Source organism: Danio rerio, chromosome 15, assembly GCF_049306965.1.
Source record: "Danio rerio strain Tuebingen ecotype United States chromosome 15, GRCz12tu, whole genome shotgun sequence".
Taxonomy (NCBI): Eukaryota; Metazoa; Chordata; class Actinopteri; order Cypriniformes; family Danionidae; genus Danio; species Danio rerio.
The window spans coordinates 450001-470000 of record NC_133190.1 but is presented as its reverse complement, the minus strand read 5'-3'; the positions used below and the strand labels follow the sequence as shown (position 1 = coordinate 470000).

At 45.3% G+C, this 20000-nt stretch overlaps 2 protein-coding genes across 13 annotated transcripts in view; one reads left to right on the top strand and one right to left on the bottom strand.

The window, feature by feature from the left end:
• The window catches only part of med17 (mediator complex subunit 17), a 13196-nt gene extending 4940 nt beyond the window's left edge, over positions 1-8256 (bottom strand). Inside the window, exons 1-6 of one of the 3 annotated variants that reach the window (XR_012390551.1) lie at positions 8149-8256; positions 5200-5445; positions 4462-4625; positions 3273-3492; positions 2681-2817; positions 1137-1218 (exon numbers count right to left, since the gene is read on the bottom strand). Coding sequence is in view for 2 of the 3 variants with exons in the window: in XM_073923173.1 (XP_073779274.1) it covers positions 1137-1218; positions 2681-2817; positions 3273-3492; positions 4462-4625; positions 5200-5437 (841 nt within the window). In the remaining variant the exon portion in view is untranslated. 3 annotated transcript variants of the gene reach the window in all.
• Positions 8257-8634: 378 nt separating this feature from the next.
• cep295 (centrosomal protein 295) overlaps positions 8635-20000 on the top strand; it is an 18507-nt gene continuing 7141 nt past the window's right edge. For 6 of the 10 annotated variants that reach the window (XR_012391188.1, XR_012391189.1, XR_012391187.1 and 3 more), the window contains exons 1-13: positions 8635-8868; positions 9897-10097; positions 10579-10703; positions 11041-11134; positions 11735-11836; positions 12121-12261; positions 14157-14340; positions 14623-14748; positions 14854-15030; positions 15143-15258; positions 15669-15833; positions 16268-16326; positions 18704-18903. Coding sequence is in view for 6 of the 10 variants with exons in the window: in XM_073924227.1 (XP_073780328.1) it covers positions 8770-8868; positions 9897-10097; positions 10579-10703; positions 11041-11134; positions 11735-11836; positions 12121-12261; positions 14157-14340; positions 14623-14748; positions 14854-15030; positions 15143-15258; positions 15669-15833; positions 16268-16326; positions 18704-18903 (1789 nt within the window). In the remaining 4 variants the exon portion in view is untranslated. The remainder of the gene's footprint in view (positions 8869-9896; positions 10098-10578; positions 10704-11040; positions 11135-11734; positions 11837-12120; positions 12262-14156; positions 14341-14622; positions 14749-14853; positions 15031-15142; positions 15259-15668; positions 15834-16267; positions 16327-18703; positions 18904-20000) is intronic. The other 4 variants (XR_012391190.1, XM_073924229.1, XM_073924226.1 and 1 more) reach the window with 1 other exon arrangement.

Here is a 20000-nt window from a genome sequence, read left to right as displayed (position 1 = left end):
CTGGGGTACCACAGGGCTCTGTTCTTGGGCCACTTCTTTTCTCCATCTACACGACATCTCTAGGACCAGTCATCCAGAGACAGGGATTCTCCTACCACTGCTATGCTGATGATACCCAGCTATACCTCTCTTTTCATCCTGATGATCCCTCGGTTCCAGCTCGTATCTCAGCCTGCCTGTTGGATATTTCACACTGGATGAAAGATCATCATCTTCAGCTGAACCTCGCGAAAACGGAAATGCTTGTAGTTTCTGCCAACCCGACTCTACACCATAACATTTCAATCCAGATGGACGGGGCAACCATTACTGCATCCAAAATGGTGAAAAGCCTTGGAGTAACGATTGATGACCAACTAAACTTCTCTGACCACATCTCTAGAACTGCTCGATCTTGCAGATTCACACTCTATAACATCAGAAAGATCCGACCCTTCTTATCTGAACATGCAGCTCAACTCCTTGTTCAAGCTCTTGTTCTCTCCAAACTGGATTACTGCAACTCTCTACTAGCTGGGCTTCCAGCTAACTCTATCAAACCTCTTCAACTGCTCCAGAACGCAGCAGCACGAGTGGTCTTCAATGAACCTAAACGAGCACATGTCACTCCGCTGCTCATCCGTTTGCACTGGCTGCCAGTTGCTACTCACATCAAATTCAAAGCTCTGATGTTTGCCTACAAAGCGACTTCTGGCCTTGCTCCTTCTTATCTGCTCTCACTTCTGCAGATGTATGTGTCCTCCAGAAACTTGCGTTCTGTGAATGAACGTCGCCTCGTGGTTCCATCCCAAAGAGGGAAGAAATCACTTTCCCGAACTCTCGCGTTCAATCTGCCCAGTTGGTGGAATGAACTCCCGAACTGCATCAGAACAGCAGAGTCACTCGCTGTCTTCAAGAAACCACTAAAAACTCAACTATTTAGTCTCCACTTCCCTTCCTAATCTGCAATTGCCTCTCTGGCACACTAACTACATTAAAAATTAAAATTAAAATAAACTTTGCATACCTGAATTATTCACTGTTGCTCTTATAGTTGTGTAAGTTGCTTCCTTGTCCTCAGTTGTAAGTCGCTTTGGATAAAATCATCTGCTAAATGACTAAATGTAAATCTTGTGTGTGTGAGAGCTGTATCTTACCGGGTTTAGCTTTCGCTTGTCTTCTGAAGAGGTTGACCGTGCCGAGGTCTCCGATGTCTGGAGACTGCTTCTGGATGGACACCTGCAGAAATACAGACTCTTCACTACTGCAGAACTTTACACAACGCAGACTGTGTAACAGGGCTGAAGAGAAGAGAGTGAAAGCCATCATATTCAGGCGTTGTCCACACCAACATCTCTGTGCTGTTTGTCCACATTAAAGAATCTAACTGAGGATCCGAGAATCCTTTCAGTAAACCTATGTGTGTGTGTTGCTTCAAGAAAGCAAGCGTTCGCTTGTGTTGTGTTTTATTTGCATTAGTTTATATAACATTCATTATATCATTTTATTGATCATTAATTGATGATCTGATTATTATTTGTCATTTTATTATGTTTTTATATCTTATTATTACGATTTTTTGCTAAACACTACAGTTGAGATATGTCCTACATGTTATTGTTTTATTATTATTTGATTTTTCTATATTGTTATAATGGGCGAGGCAGTGGCGCAGTAGGTAGTGCTGTCGCCTCAGAGCAAGAAGGTCACTGGTTCGAGCCTCGGCTCAGTTGGTGTTTCTGTGTGGAGTTTGCATGTTCTCCCTGCCTTCGCGTGGGTTTCCTCCGGGTGCTCCGGTTTCCCCCACAGTCCAAACACATGCGGTACAGGTGAACTGGGTAGGCTAAATTGTCCGTAGTTTATGAGTGTGTGTGTGTGAATGTGTGTGTGTATGTTTCCCAGAGATGGGTTGCAGCTGGAAGGGCATCCGCTGTGTAAAAAACCTGCTGGATAAGTTGGCGGTTCATTCCGCTGTGGCGACCCCAGATTGATAAAGGGACTAAGCCGACAAGAAAATGAATGAATGAATGAATGAATATTGTTATAATATTATGACTGTGTGGATTTAAGCAACACTTGTGTTCAGGAGTAACAGGTAAGAGAATGTCTTTAGTTAAAGGTCTGCATTGTCTCAGTAATCTTCCATTGCTGTTGCATTTGGTCTAATAACACTTGTTGGATTTATCCTGGTCAGACGAAGTCTGAGCATTAAATTATACGCAGCTAAAATTCTTCAAGAAACTCTGCTCGACTTCATCTCCTGCTTCTGCTCCTCTCTGGTTTTCTCAGTCAGCTCCTACATTGACTGTTTATTCAGTACTGGTTAACAGGTTTGGGTATTGGGCGGCTCTGCTGGCTTTCTGTCCGGATACCCAGAGAAGCAGACACTTTCTGACAGGATCTGGCGTCCGGAGCTGGATCTATTTATCTGGCATGGAGAGTGTGATCTAACAACATTACAAACGCAGTATCAGGTGACTGACAATGAAAGTCTGAAAACTCCAGGCAGGGTGCAGCACTGTGGAGCAATGAAGAAATGAAGCAGGGAAAACTGGGCACGGCCACAGATTGGAGGATCGCTGCAGTAATTCCGGCAGCAGTGAGAGTGTCAACTGCTGGAGTAGATCTAGCTAATGAACAGCGCTCGAGTTTATTCAGTATAAATGTGTGCACGTCTCCAGCCAGCGCTGCTGAACCTCACCTTAATGTAGGCCGAGCCCTCCAGGTCACTGGGAATCTGCACGTTCAGCGGACAGTAATCATCCGGGATCTTCTTATCCAGGTCGATGTCTGTGTTCTTGATGACCTCGAAGGTGCCGTGATGAGGAAACAGAGACCCTGAACACCACACATCAACACTTCAGCTCATTATAGCGAAGACTATTTACACAACACACATCACTCTTCTCAATGGGGAAAAATGTAACACTCAAGAAATAATCGATGAGGAAAGTAACACTAATATCAGCAGTGTCTGATTTTGGCTGTATTTGTTTGATTATTGATGGTGAAAACAGCATTACTGTGGCAGCAGGGAGATTGTGTACTGTCGCTTTAAGAGCCGCACAGTTCCCATATTCACTTTCACATTCTCGACTCTGTGTTACATAAAGTGCTGCATTTGGACACCACTCATACACACTTCAGTACACGTCTCATGCTGCGAGTCACATTAGGCCTACATAGTTCCACTAATAATGCAACACACACACACACACACACACACACAAACACAAACACAAACACACACACACACACACACACACACACACAAACACACACACACACTGTACCTGCGCTGCGGTAGCTGAGGTCTCCCAGGATCTTGTCTCCCACCTTGCGCAGCTTCCACTGTGAGCGCAGACGCAGCAGCTCCGAGTTGAAGTCCCGCTGCCGCCGCTGCTCCTGGTTCTCCGACACAGACTTGGAGAGCTTCTCTGCTCCTTTCAGAAGCAGCTGAGCCGCCGTGCCCAGAGACTTCTTCTTGCTGATCAGCTGGAACACCTGCGGGGTCTGAACACACACAGGTTTGTTTTGGTCAGTGTGTGTGGGGGTATTCTATAGTTCTCCATTCTTCTTCTGCTGCTGTACGAACTCTATTTAGTGTCCTCTAGCTCGACCCCATCCTGAACTGTTCACATTTTTACTGTTTGGGAAAAATTAATTCTCATTGTGAAAATAAGGCTTTAGGAAGATGAGCACAAGGGCAATGTAAAAGTCACCGCTGTAAATCTGCGTGCACACACAAACACACACGCATACACACTAGGGCTAGTGGATTCATTTTCAGCTCTAGGTTCAGCTAACAGCACTTGCTGGATTTATTGTGTTGGAATATCAAGCCAATTCCATGCGTTTTCAATAAGAAAAGGTCTGGAGAGTGTTCTCTTCAATGCCAAAATTATTAGTAATTTATTAGATACAAATGAATAATTCGAGGACGGAGCTCTGGGTTACGTTAGCCCAATGCAATACAAGAATTACATTCAAGGGGTTCGCAACTAACATACATTTCCTGACTCCAGCATATATACACAACTGATATTAACAGGTGGAGTTTGGTGTAAGATCACTGATCAGTCATTCGGCAGTCCTTTGGCTCTTGTACCCCCAGACATACTTCCTCCTTCTGCAACTCTTCTCTGCATGCCAGAACTGAACAATTACCTGCATCTGTAATATATTTCACACCTTCTACAAGCATCATGACAACTTCTGACATGTCTAGACTTCGCATTAAATAAAGGCCCCCACACTTATTCTGCTTTTTCCACTTGTCAGCATAACAGCAAAGAGGAGGCGTGTCTGGTCAAGATGTGTTATAATACAATAGAAAATATTGATTAATCTGTTGTTAGTTTAAACATTTTTCTAATAACTAAAAACACAAACGTAATAAAAATAAATTTCTTTTCTCCAACAGCTGTTATGGCATTAACAGTAATCTTTCGATGGTTATTGCGCAGCCCTATGCTGCTGTACCTTGGCCATGGCGGGGTCCTGTGAGACGGGGTCGAGCGTCATGTACTTCCTCTCCTTGAGCACACTCAGCACATCGTGCAGCACACACATCTCAGTCAGAGCGCTGCGCAGGTTATTACGCACAGAGTCCCACGGCCACAGCGACGGCTGGAACTTCAGCTGACCTGCAGGAGGAGGCCAGAGCGTCACACACACACACACACAAACGCACAAGAGCAATCAGTGTGTGTACACATTTAGAGAGACTCAGTCTAATAAGACTAGCTACCTGCTGAAGTTTGCCTACATTTTATAATTCAACTTTGATCAACTCAAATCCTATTTAAATGTTAATTATGGGCTGCACAGTGGCGCAGTGCTGTCGCCTCACAGCAGGAAGGTCACTGGTTCGAGTCCCAGCTAGGTCAGTGTGTATTTCTGTGTGGAGTTTGCATGTTCTCCTCGTGTTGGCGTGGGTTTCCTCCGGGTGCTCCGGTTTCAGTCCAAACACATGCGCTATAGGGGAATTGAGTAGGCTAAACTGTCTATAGCGTATGAGTGTGAATGAGAGTGTTTCCCAGTTATGGGTTGCAGGTGAAAGTGCATCCGCTGTGCAAAACATATGCTGGAATAGTTGGCGGTTCATTCTGTTGTGGCGACCCCTGATTAATAAAGGGACTAATCAGAAATGAAAATGAATAAATATTGATTACTAAATGCTAAATGTCTTGGTGGGCATCTTCATCATCATCATCGTACCCTCGTCCTCCTCAGGCTCCTGCTTCCACTGCTCTCGGCCCGCTCTGGCTCTCTCGGCGCCGTCCTCCTCCGAGTCGGAGCTCTGGCAGAAGTCGATGCGCTGCACCAGCTTGGCCAGATTCTGGGACATGGAGAGCGGAGGAACGTACGTCTCCATCCCATCCAGAGAAACCTCCTGAACCTGCCGCTCGCAGGACGACTCGATGCTGACGCGCACCGCTGGACCCCCCGACATCATCACCACCTCTGCTGACCGAGAGAGAGAGATCACACACGATCAGTGCCACAACAACAGTCACATATCATACCAAGAAGACGTACATAGGGAGGACTGTACTCTAGTGTTGACACAATACTGGAAATTCGGTACCAATCAGTACTGAAAGTTTAAAAACACTCATTTACCGCTAACATGCGAGCGTTAAACACATCGCTGATTGGCCATAGTGTTCACATGCTCAACAGAAACGACTGTGATTGGCCGAGAAGGTCATCAGATTGAGTGCAAACACAGATACAGGGACACTGGAGTGTTTTAAAGCCGCGTATATCAGTGACCTATCAGCAGATTGCTTGTATATCAGCTCATAGACAGACTAGCGGATCTTCGCGGCTTTAAAACGCTCCAGTGCCCCTGTATCTGTGTACGCACTCAGTGAAGAGCGGTGAACTGATGACCTTCATGGCCAATCCCAGCCATTTCTGTTGAGCATGTGAACACAATGCCCAATTAAATTCCTACAATTAAGCTGCGCTCACACTGCGCTTTTCCCCCCATGGAATTCAATTCACATGCAAACGAATGCGTCAGAGCGGAAACGCAAGCTCATGCGTCAAGTTTCACAAATCGCTGCATTGTAGAGTTCAAGCGTGGAGAACTCTGACCGCATCACTAAACTGCGAGAGACGAAGCGAGGTTGAAATAACTGGACAGAAACGTAAAACATGGACCAATCGCCTTTTTGTAATGTCTAATCGTCTTGTTTAATCCCGCCCCTTTTCGCAGCACCGTACATAGTGGGCCCCGCGTGATAAGCTGGCGTTCCCCTACGCCACTGGCCGTACAACAGAATTTCACATGCTCTAACGCTAGTGTGACCGCAGCATCACAATTATTTTATGCATTGGTTGTTTATCTAAATTTGACCGATCAGATGAGGTCTCACTATATTTAGCCCCGCCCCCTCAGCAGGGGCTGTTCTGGCATTGGCTGGAGCCAGAGCTGAAAATAAAAGGTTTGCACTCACTCGCTGCTTTAAAGACCAATGCTGCATCCACTGAATTTGCACAGAATTCATTTTAGTTTACTATTTGCATACTAAAAATTAAATTAGCATGTCTTAAACTGTAGTATGTTGAAAAGAGTATGCCAAAGGTTCCCGGATGGTTTACGATTTCCAGTAAAAATGTGAAGTGTAGAAGCGTACATACTCCAACCGCTGATATTGCCCACAGTGCACTGGACGTGAAATTGATTAGAACTACAAATACCAGTGAGAAAATGTATATAGACTACAAATATGGTGGACATGCAAGACCAACCATCACATAGAGTGGCTTTGGTAAAGATGTTTGTATGGCTGTTAATTAATATCTAGCCCACTGGAACATGTTTAAACCGTGTTTTCAATGTTATATCTCATCTTTAACAACAATGTGAACTTATATAAATGTATGTGTGGACATTAACATCTTAATGCAGAATTACCCAAAGAAAAAACTCTGCTGATTAACCTGCTGCAATATGACAGAAATGTGAATGATAAGCAACATAACGATCTGTTAAGAGGAAGCGGCATGTCCCAAAGCTTGCATACTCTTCTGTTACACACTCAAAAGTATATACTTTCCGGGTGTAGTACAAGTATGAGAATTGGGACGCAGCACAAATGTTATACCCTTGACACCTTGTTTTTTAACATATCATCACATAAATAAATCATTTAAAAGCTAATAAAAACAGCAGTTTTCAAGGTGAATGTTACATCATGAGACATATCATTACTGTAATACCTTACAACAATATCGAGCAGCTCTACTAGTGTTACACAGTATACCTAAATACTGTCAGAACACTACAAAACACAGTGCACTTCCTCAGTAACTCCTGCTTTTCTTCCTCCATGCTTGTTATATTTAATGTGCATGCTCTTTCCCACCAAGTGAGCACACTCATTAATCTAAACAAATACATATATTCAAGTCATCTGCTTTTAGGATGATAATATCCAACAAAATATAGCAGATCTCACCACAATATGATTTGCAGGAATCATTGAGGTAAAGTTGGTTTTATATACACACATTCAGACGTTATAAACAGCCTAATATTGATTATAATACTGTTATGAGCACAAGGTGACAGCTCGTGACATGATGTCTGATATTCCACCACACTACATCGAGCACTGGGTCAGAAATCGGAAGCGAGAATGACTTCAAATCAGCATTAGCACTGCTTAATTCACTGTGAATGTTGTACTTTGATGGTCACTGACTGCTAATACGATTGACCTATTTGGCAAGTAATACTTTTCTGAAATAATATTAAGGGGAAAGTCTGAAAGTGCGAATATAACCACAACTTTACTGATATTAAAACCCCCATCACCCGGCGACTACAGCATCTGTGTTCATCAATATTTACTAGTGCTGGAGAGTAATGTGTGTGTGTGTGTGTGTGTGTGTGTGTGTGTGTGTGTGTGTGTGTGTGTGTGTGTGTGTGTGTGTGTGTGTGTGTGTGTGTGTGTGTGTGTGAGGCTTAGATCAGCTGCAGTGTCCTCAGTTTAGGTCGCAGACTGTATTAAACAGGTTTATAATGTTATATACTATATCTGCAATGAAGCGAGTGTCTGCGCACTCTGATGGAGAAACACACACACTGATGATCAAAACACAGCGACACACACACGCTTTAGATGAGCTACACACACTCTTTATCATACTTACATTTGTGAACACGCTGTACTCTCTTTCTCTTCGTGTGTGTGTGTTTGTTTGTGTTGCTCCCGAGGCTTGAGACGCCGCTGTGCTTGTGTGCTAACGATAGCTGCTACTGAACTCTCGCGAGGCGTGGCGTAGTCAAACTGGAAACGAGATTTGTATTAACGCTTATTTGAAGCATTCATAAGCGCATATTTGCTAATTATGTTGAACATTGATTTGATTATATGCGATAATAACTCGATAAATAAATAAAGTTTACGGTTTAAGCACTATAATATAATATAATTAATAGGTTGCCTGTTCTCGCATGAGGAAATGGCAAGGAAAGTGAGCCTTTTATGCTATATTATGTAATCGTTGTTAGTATGAAATGCGCGTTTATGTCGGACTGAAGTGCAAATTTTAAACAATAAATAAATAACTGTTAAATAATTTAGGGCGCTGATTTCCGCGGGAGGTTTAAATGCCGGAAGTGACGCAGCAGCGGCCGTTAAAGTTTGTTGACATGAGGCCGGAGGAGAGACAGAGGATCGGTGTGTGTGTGTTCGGTCGGTTCTCCCGGTAAAAAAGGAATTATGAGAGTATTAAACTGAAACTGCGCGTTTATGAGCTGATCTCTCTGAAATGAGGAGAAAGGAAAGCCGCGTGAAGCTCAGCCCGAATGAGGAGGAGCAGCTGCTGAGAGAAGAGCTGGACAGACGGAGGAAACTGCGCTTACAGCAGGTCACACACACACACACACACACACACACACACACATGTCTGGGTAAAAACTACTTATACTTATATAGGAAACGTATAATATTTTGGAGCAGTAAACATCGTCACCATGGAGTTATAAGGCTCTCTCTGCGCTCTGAATGATTTTGAGATTTTTTTTTTATTAAAAAAGTCTTAAAATGTGAACAACTTAAAAAAAACATCCTATAATGTAAATAAGTTTTCATTTAATATGTCAATAACTCAATTTTGACAGAAATGTCAGACAGAACCTTATAATTCTAAAGGTGACGATATGTCAGGACATATTTCAGATAGATTATTGACTTCTGCTGTCTTCAGTAGTTTCAAAAACACATATTTCCCTATACCACATAAAACACATTTAAAAACATTATAAATACCTTAGAAATGGTGTAACAGAACATTTTTGTGGTTTTAAAACTTTCCAAACCACGGTAAACCTTGCAACCGGTTATTGTCCCATGCCTAGATCACACACACACACACACACACACACACACACACACACACACATATGATTTACAAGCCAGACACACACATTGAGAACATAAGAGTCTGATTTCACTGATTTGCACATCAGACACACTGAAAATAAAACTGATTTCACTGATCAGACACAAACACAGACAATATGCGTCTGATTTCACAGATTTACAGATCAAACAGTGAATATAAGAGTGATTTCACAGAGCAGTCACACACACACACATCATGCGTCTCTGGTTTTTGTTAAATGCACAGATCCTATCAGTCATTCGGCGCTAGTAAAGTCATCAGTTAATTTGTTCTACAGTACATTTATCAGGTATTTAGACAGAAAGTGAAGTGTAGATCAGATACAGCACAAAGCGTGCTCCGCTGAATGCAGACGACAGGCATGAGGATGACACTCAGACTGCTCTTCTGCTTCAGCGGTGTTTTTCTGTAACGTACTGTGCAATAAGTCTGATTTGGGCTGTATTATCAGCAGCTCAGGTGTGGTGTGTGCTCATATTGTGTGTGTTCAGGTGCGAGAGCAGGAGCGCTTCATCGCTGCACAGGTGCGCAGGCAGGTGCAGGAGCGCAGACAGAAGCAGCTGCAGACCCTGGCGGACTCCCTGCAGCAGCACTGGCAGCAGCAGCACACACACCGCCTGCAGGCCCTACACACACACTACCAGCGGAGCCTGAGCGCCGTCGGGGAGGGCCACCGCAGCGCTACACACAACGTGAGGCTCGACACACACTCTATCAAGCAGATTCAGCTGACTCTGACACACATGCTGTCATCCTGTTTTACATTCTGAAATCAAGAGGGATCTTCTAGAGCGGGGGTGTCCAAACTCAGTCCTGGAGGGCCGGTGTCCTGCAAAGTTTAGTTCCAACCCCAATCAGACACACCTGGGCCAGCTGATCAAGCTCTCACTAGAAACATCCCTGCAGGTGTGTTGAGGCAAGTTGGAGCTAAACTCTGCAGTACACCGGCCCTCCAGGACTGAGATTGGACAATGAAAAGTACTGTCTTATTTTCAGAAATAATCCAAATTAATTCATTTTTTTCTTAAAATCAAGCAACATCTTGTTTTTCTTTCTGACATGAGATCATTTCACTGACCCCATCGGCAGATTAGCTACCGTTTAGATAAAAGAGCTCATCCTCTTGTGCTCACGCTGGTGGTCAGTCAGCGCTGTGTGTGTGTGCGTGCGCAGGAGCCTGATGAGCAGTGTGTGTCCCAGAAGCGTGTGGAGAGACAGGAGCGGGCCAATGAGAGACATCGAGAGGCACTGCGAGAGCTCAACACACGCCGACATGAGGAGCAGCAGCAGCAGCGCAGGTCACACACACACACACACACACACACACAAACACACACACACAAACACACACTCGCTTATGCCTGTACACTCCTACACACACACTCATACTCAGCCAGTCAGCACCTACACACACACACACACACACACACACACACACACTCCAGCTTTTTGAGAAATGAGGACATCAGCAGCGTCCTCATAATTCACCGTCTTGTAATACGTGTAACACACATGACATCACACACTTAGGTGTCCTGAATGTCACAAAAACTCATGTACACGCATAGAGACTCCTGCACACACACACACACACATGCTGAGGACAGATGCTGATGGTGGTGCTGATGCTGACAGGCTGATGGAGGCTCGGCGGAGAGCTCTGCTGGAGGAGAAGAGGAGAACGCAGAGAGTGTGCAGTCTGCCCCCGCCACCACCAGACCCCCTGGAGGTGCGCACACACACACACACACACACACACTGCGCAACATCACCCTCTACACAACACTCATTAATCCACCATTTAAAGTCCACATGAACCAAAAGCTGCGACTTTTTTTTGTATTGTTCTGCAGTTCCTATAAAAACGCAGTATTAAATGAGTAAACGGTGGGCGGGGCTTGTTTTTTCTACTGCGAGCTGATTGGATGTAGTAAAGTAGGCGTGTCATTCAGAAAGATGGGGGTTTGGGGAGAGTTAATACAACCTAACAGACTCCTCCCCCTCACTATTTCTGTTTGATGCTGAAACTGACAGCTGGAGGGGCGTGGTTAAGTGTGTTAGCCCCGCCCAACTAAAAACTAGCTTGTTAATCACTGTTTAAAGGGTTTGCTTTCTTACTATGTGTGAAGAGATCTTAAGAATTGTCATTATATGTTAATGTATCACTACAGGACAAGTATAAGTGTGATTGAGCTTTTAACTGGAGCTGTGTGTGTGTGTGTGTGTGTGTGTGTGTGTGTGTGTGTGTGTGTGTGTGTGTGTGTGTGTGTGTGTGTGTGTGTGTGTGTGTGTGTGTGTGTGTGTGTGTGTGTGTGTGTGTGTGTGTTAGGGTGTTGTGCTGAAGACTCCTCGTCCCCTCAGATCTACAGCAGCAGAGCTTGTCTCCATCACACACACCGCGGTGGACAGAGAGACGGACACACAGCCGCAGGTACCCACTGATCATCACCTGTGCTGATGCACAAACACACACGCTGTGTCTAAAATCGCCTGCTACTGCAGTATGCACTACATTTCGGTTTCTAAAGGCCCACACTGTGTTGGGGCCCCCAGAGGTACTATTAGGGGGCCCAATCAAACTGTATTCATATTGCTGAAAACACTCATTTACAGCAAACGTCACAGTCTCAGACCTTTCCAATATCCTGAATTGGTCAAATGTTATGCCTAGTGTGAGCTGAGTGTTTAAGTGTGTGTGTGTGTGTGCGTGTTCAGCAGAGCGCTCAGCAGGCCGCAGCGCAGGAGTCTGAGCGTCTGGAGGATCTGCAGCGGGAGCAGGACGAAGAGCAGCAGCAGAGACTGCAGAGAGCAAGAGAACGAGGAGAACACGCGCTCAGGAGAGAGCAACACACACAGGTACACACACACACACACGCGCTCAGGAGAGAGCAACACACACAGGTACACACACACACACACGCGCTCAGGAGAGAGCAACACACACGGGTACACACACACACTCAGGAGAAAGCAACAAACACAGGTACACACACACACACACACACGCTAAGGAGAGAGCAACACACACAGGTACACACACACACACGCTCAGGAGAGAGCAACACACACAGGTACACACACACGCGCTCAGGAGAGAGCAACACACACAGGTACACACACACGCGCTCAGGAGAGAGCAACACACACAGGTACACACACACGCGCTCAGGAGAGAGCAACACACACAGGTACACACACACACACACACGCGCTCAGGAGAGAGCAACACACACAGGTACACACACACACACGCTCAGGAGAGAGCAACACACACAGGTACACACACACGCGCTCAGGAGAGAGCAACACACACAGGTACACACACACGCGCTCAGGAGAGAGCAACACACACAGGTACACACACACGCGCTCAGGAGAGAGCAACACACACAGGTACACACACAGGTACACACACACACACACGCGCTCAGGAGAGAGCAACACACGCAGGTACACACACACACACACGCGCTCAGGAGAGAGCAACACACACAGGTACACACACACACACACGCGCTCAGGAGAGAGCAACACACACAGGTACACACACACACACACGCGCTCAGGAGAGAGCAACACACACAGGTACACACACACACACACGCGCTCAGGAGAGAGCAACACACACAGGTACACACACACACTCAGGAGAAAGCAACAAACACAGGTACACACACGCACACACGCGCGCTCAGGAGAGAGCAACACACACACACACACGCTCAGGAGAGAGCAGTGCACACAGGTACACACACACACGCGCTCAGGAGAGAGCAACACACACAGGTACACACACACACTCAGGAGAAAGCAACAAACACAGGTACACACACACACGCACGCGCGCGCTCAGGAGAGAGCAACACACACACACACACACACACACATGCTCAGGAGAGAGCAACGCACACAGGTACATATGCACCTGTGGGAGATTTCTGCTGTATCCTGTTGATTTGGAGGTCTGTTGCAGAGGGATGTGTGTGTGTATATATTTGATCGACAACATCAGGGAGTTTGTCTGGTCATTATTTTGTTCTGTCCACTTCTCAGTGTGTGTGTGTGTGTGTGTGTGTGTGTGTGTGTGTGTGTGTGTGTGTGTTCTGGTGCTGTTCTCATGTGTGGTGAGTGTAAGCTGTGTTGAGGATAGTGGTTACTGACAGCATTGAAGATGTAGCACATATAGCAGCTAATTACTGTTATGTTTAAATAGGAATGAATCTTCCCCACTGCACATGGTGTTCAGTCATGCCTTTACATTCTCAGACTTGTGTTTATGAATCATCATTAAGCGTTTAATTGTGTTTGTAAGTGTTGCAGGATAATAATAAACATGAAGAGGGCTGTTCACCCAAGAATGATCATTTCTTTCTTCTGTTGAACACTGAAGAAGATGTTTTGAAGAATGTTACAAACCTGGAACCATCGTCTCCCACAGTGTTCGTTTCTCCTGCTATGGAGATCAGTGGTTGCCTGTTCTCCGCTTCCTTCACAATATCTTCAGTGTTCAACAGATGAAGGAAAGCTTTGGAAGCGATTGAGGGAGAGTGGATGTAACATGAGTAACGTGAGTGTCCCTTTAACAGGGCAATCCAGTCAAACTCTCAGTGCAGCGCTGTTTTGAGTCCTACAGGGTTTATACGGTCCTGGAAAACGTGGAAAAGTTGGAGTGTGTACAGCGCTGAGACCCTCTTCATCATCATCATCATCATCATGTGTGTGTGTTTCTGTCTCTCCGTGTGTGTTTGTAGGACCGAGCGCGTCTGCTGTGTGATCTGCAGCGTCTCCAGCATGCGGATCTGCAGCGCCGCAGTCAGGCTCTCCACAGCGTCCCGGCGCAGGTCTTCCAGCCGCTCTACAGGCAGCAGGAGCTGCGGGACCAGCAGCAGCGGGACCTGGAGATCGCCTTCCAGGACCTGTACACACACCAGCGCAGTACGTACACTACACTCCAACACATCTGGAGTCCTGGAGGGCCGCAGCTCTGCTCCAACCTTAATCAAACACTGAGAGCTGCGGCCCTCCAGGAATTGAGGCCTGTGGTGTAACTACAGCTCTGAGGGTCAGTTCACACTCAAACCCACATGCTTAATTCAGGGTTCAACACTCAGTCATTTGGGGTAGATCATGTGATCATGACAGATGAAGAACGTCTGAATCACCTTCACACTGTCTTGTCTGTGGTGTGCTGACTGCTGATCATGTGATCTCCTGCAGAGGTCAAAGGTGACTGGCTGCTGCAGCTGGTCCCTGAGCCGCTGCCGCCTCTGTCTGCTGCCAGTCATGACGAGGAGCTGGACGTGACCCTTGACCCCTGTGAGACCCCACCCACAGACTCTCCCGGTAGGCCAATCGGAGCTGTGTGTGTGTGTGTGTGTGTGTGTGTGCGTGTGCATGTGCATGTGCAGAGCTCCAGATGATGAGCTCAGTGGTGTTTGTGTTTCCCAGAATCCTCTGCAGACCCTGGCAGACGGGCCCTGAGCACACTTCTGGAGCGCATCCGGAGCCGCAGAGAGCCCCGCACAGGGGAGGAGGAGAGCGGAGGTGTGGAGGAGGAGGAGGATCAGAGCGCAGGAGTGGAGGAGAAGCAGAATACAGGTGTGGAGGAGCCGGCAACCACTGATGGTGAGCTGATGATGATACTGCTGCTGTGTGTGTGTGTGCGCGCGCATGCATGTGTGTTTTGACCCTCACCTGTGCTGAACTCGTGCTCATGAGCTCACCTGTCCTCCCTCAGGTCCTGATGTCTCTGATGATGCTGTAGTGGCTGGACACCTGCTGCCCGCTGACCACACACACACTCAGGTGGAGGAGACGGCTGAGAGACAGAGCGGAGCACACACACACATACAGGTGACCTCAGAACACACACACACACACACACTGTCCCTCTCTCTAATATCTGCTGGAGATCCTAACAGTTGTGAGCTGTGATGAGCTGACTGTAGCTGTAGAGTTTGTGAAACACACACACACACACACACACACACACACACACACACACACACACATTCCATGAAGGCTTCTACACTTGAACTGAGCTCTGACTGCACTGATGTACAATACTGATCTTGTGTTGTGTGTGTTCGTGTGCGTGCCTGTTCATGTGTGTGCATGTACGTGCGTGCTTGTGTTTGTGTGTGCGTGCGTGTGTGTGCATGTGCGTGCTTGTACATGTTTGTGTGCGTGTTTGTGTCTGTGCGTGCGTGCGTGCGTGCGTGTGTGTGTGCGTGCGTGTGTGTGTGTGTGATTGCTCGGCGCAGGAGGCTGTGCTGCGGCAGCAGGAGGAGCAGCTGGCTCTGCTGGAGGAGCTGGAGGAGCAGCGGCGGGAGCTCCAGCAGCAGCTCACACACACTCTACACACACTGCAGGAGCCTGAACACCAGCAGGAGGAGATCAGCAGCACACACCCTGAACCACCTGCACAGGTACACACACACACAGCACTGTTTCCCCTGAGTAATGATCGGGGTTCACACAGGTCATGCGCTTTCTGGAGTCTGATGGGGGTCTAGAAGGTCTGTCCCAGACATTGATGATGTCCACCGTCATCAAAGCAGACGGCCCGGTTCATTCCGGATGTCTTTCAGGGATGTGATTGTAGCTCTATCTCGGCTACTGTTTCTGTAAGATGATGATATTGTGTAGTCCTGTAGTGTGACGAAGCTGCCGGCAATATGCAGGGTTATGAGATGGCTTTGCATGTCAGGAGCAGGTGTACATGTTGATTCACCGAGCACCTCAAATCTAACAGCTGAAAGGGTCCAGTTTAGAGGATGATGCACATTTATACAAAGATATCTTATAATTAACTACTACATTAACTACTAGCGTCTTGTAAATGTCTGGTGTGTGCGTGCAGGCTGAGTCAGACACACTCAGACTCCATCAGTACCAGCAGAGGCTCCTGCAGCAGAACCGGTGAGACTCAGACCTGCTGATACCCATGATGCATTAATCTGCGTTGACCTGTGATGAGCTGAACGTGTGTGTGTGTGTGTGTGTGTGTGTGTGTGTGTGTGTGTGTGTGTGTGTGTGTGTGTGTGTGTGTGTGTGTGTGTGTGTGTGTGTGTGTGTGTGTGTGTGTGTGTGTGTGTGTGTGTGTGTGTGTGTGTGTGTGTGTGTGTGTGTGTGTGTGTGTGTGTGTGTGTGTGTGTGTGTGTGTGTGTGTGTGTGTGTGTGTGTGTGTGTGTGTGTGTGTGTGTGTGTGTGTGTGTGTGTGTGTGTGTGTGTGTGTGTGTGTGTGTGTGTGTGTGTGTGTGTGTGTGTGTGTGTGTGTGTGTGTGTGTGTGTGTGTGTGTGTGTGTGTGTGTGTGTGTGTGTGTGTGTGTGTGTGTGTGTGTGTGTGTGTGTGTGTGTGTGTGTGTGTGTGTGTGTGTGTGTGTGTGTGTGTGTGTGTGTGTGTGTGTGTGTGTGTGTGTGTGTGTGTGTGTGTGTGTGTGTGTGTGTGTGTGTGTGTGTGTGTGTGTGTGTGTGTGTGTGTGTGTGTGTGTGTGTGTGTGTGTGTGTGTGTGTGTGTGTGTGTGTGTGTGTGTGTGTGTGTGTGTGTGTGTGTGTGTGTGTGTGTGTGTGTGTGTGTGTGTGTGTGTGTGTGTGTGTGTGTGTGTGTGTGTGTGTGTGTGTGTGTGTGTGTGTGTGTGTGTGTGTGTGTGTGTGTGTGTGTGTGTGTGTGTGTGTGTGTGTGTGTGTGTGTGTGTGTGTGTGTGTGTGTGTGTGTGTGTGTGTGTGTGTGTGTGTGTGTGTGTGTGTGTGTGTGTGTGTGTGTGTGTGTGTGTGTGTGTGTGTGTGTGTGTGTGTGTGTGTGTGTGTGTGTGTGTGTGTGTGTGTGTGTGTGTGTGTGTGTGTGTGTGTGTGTGTGTGTGTGTGTGTGTGTGTGTGTGTGTGTGTGTGTGTGTGTGTGTGTGTGTGTGTGTGTGTGTGTGTGTGTGTGTGTGTGTGTGTGTGTGTGTGTGTGTGTGTGTGTGTGTGTGTGTGTGTGTGTGTGTGTGTGTGTGTGTGTGTGTGTGTGTGTGTGTGTGTGTGTGTGTGTGTGTGTGTGTGTGTGTGTGTGTGTGTGTGTGTGTGTGTGTGTGTGTGTGTGTGTGTGTGTGTGTGTGTGTGTGTGTGTGTGTGTGTGTGTGTGTGTGTGTGTGTGTGTGTGTGTGTGTGTGTGTGTGTGTGTGTGTGTGTGTGTGTGTGTGTGTGTGTGTGTGTGTGTGTGTGTGTGTGTGTGTGTGTGTGTGTGTGTGTGTGTGTGTGTGTGTGTGTGTGTGTGTGTGTGTGTGTGTGTGTGTGTGTGTGTGTGTGTGTGTGTGTGTGTGTGTGTGTGTGTGTGTGTGTGTGTGTGTGTGTGTGTGTGTGTGTGTGTGTGTGTGTGTGTGTGTGTGTGTGTGTGTGTGTGTGTGTGTGTGTGTGTGTGTGTGTGTGTGTGTGTGTGTGTGTGTGTGTGTGTGTGTGTGTGTGTGTGTGTGTGTGTGTGTGTGTGTGTGTGTGTGTGTGTGTGTGTGTGTGTGTGTGTGTGTGTGTGTGTGTGTGTGTGTGTGTGTGTGTGTGTGTGTGTGTGTGTGTGTGTGTGTGTGTGTGTGTGTGTGTGTGTGTGTGTGTGTGTGTGTGTGTGTGTGTGTGTGTGTGTGTGTGTGTGTGTGTGTGTGTGTGTGTGTGTGTGTGTGTGTGTGTGTGTGTGTGTGTGTGTGTGTGTGTGTGTGTGTGTGTGTGTGTGTGTGTGTGTGTGTGTGTGTGTGTGTGTGTGTGTGTGTGTGTGTGTGTGTGTGTGTGTGTGTGTGTGTGTGTGTGTGTGTGTGTGTGTGTGTGTGTGTGTGTGTGTGTGTGTGTGTGTGTGTGTGTGTGTGTGTGTGTGTGTGTGTGTGTGTGTGTGTGTGTGTGTGTGTGTGTGTGTGTGTGTGTGTGTGTGTGTGTGTGTGTGTGTGTGTGTGTGTGTGTGTGTGTGTGTGTGTGTGTGTGTGTGTGTGTGTGTGTGTGTGTGTGTGTGTGTGTGTGTGTGTGTGTGTGTGTGTGTGTGTGTGTGTGTGTGTGTGTGTGTGTGTGTGTGTGTGTGTGTGTGTGTGTGTGTGTGTGTGTGTGTGTGTGTGTGTGTGTGTGTGTGTGTGTGTGTGTGTGTGTGTGTGTGTGTGTGTGTGTGTGTGTGTGTGTGTGTGTGTGTGTGTGTGTGTGTGTGTGTGTGTGTGTGTGTGTGTGTGTGTGTGTGTGTGTGTGTGTGTGTGTGTGTGTGTGTGTGTGTGTGTGTGTGTGTGTGTGTGTGTGTGTGTGTGTGTGTGTGTGTGTGTGTGTGTGTGTGTGTGTGTGTGTGTGTGCTCCACAGACTGCACAGGCAGTTCATTGCTGAAGCTCAGCGGCGGCTGCAGGAGCACCAGCAGAGTCTGCGGACACACTCCAGCATGAGCAGCGCTACAGAGACAACACAGAAGAGTAAGAGGATCTGTGTGTCTCTGCAGCTCCGAGAGCAGAGTCTGTCTGCATCTGCACACACTCCTGCTGGAGGATCTGCGTCTGCACACACAGGTTATTCTACCGCTGCATCTCTACATCCCTCTTTATTTGGATGAGGAGATTCCCCCCATTGTGTAAAGCGCTTTAAGTGTCTAGAAAAGCACTGTATAATCATAAGGTGCTATGATTATTAATATTCTGATTATTATTATTATAATTGTTGCTATTATTATTATTATTATTATTATTGTGATTTATTATTATTGTTATGATTATGTAGATTATTATTATATTATTATGGTTCTTATGGTTAATATTATTATTATTATGATTATAGTTATTTTGATTATTATGAAAATTATTATTTTATTATTATTTATTATGATTATGATTGTTGTTGTTGTTATTATTTTGATTTTATGATCATCATTATTGTTATTATTATGATAAGTATTATTATTATTATTGTTGTTATTTGTATTATTATTATTGTTATTATTAGTAGTATGATTTTTATTTTTATTATTATGATTATTATTATTATAATTTTGATTATTATTATTATTATCATCATTATTATTATTATTATTGTTGTTATTTTGATTGTTATTTTGATTGTTATTATTATTATGATAATAATAATAATAATAATAATACTTATTATTATTATTTTGAAGATAATGATGATTATTATTATTATTATTTTGATTATTATTATTTTAATTATTATTTTTATCATCACTATCGTCGTTGTTGTTGTTGTTATTGTTTTGATTATTATTATTATTATAAATATTGTTATTATTTTGATTATTATTATTATTTTGATTATTATTATTTTGATTATTATTATTTTAATTATTATTTTTATCATCACTATCGTCGTTGTTGTTGTTGTTGTTGTTGTTATTGTTTTGATTGTTATTATTATTATTTTAAATATTGTTATTATTTTGATTATTATTATTATTATTATTATTATTATTATTATTATTTTGATTATTATTATTTTGATTATTATTATTTTAATTATTTTTATCATCACTATTGTCGTTGTTGTTGTTGTTGTTGTTGTTGTTGTTGTTATTGTTTTGATTGTTATTATTATTATTTTAAATATTGTTATTATTTTGATTATTATTATTTTGATGATTATTATTATTATTATT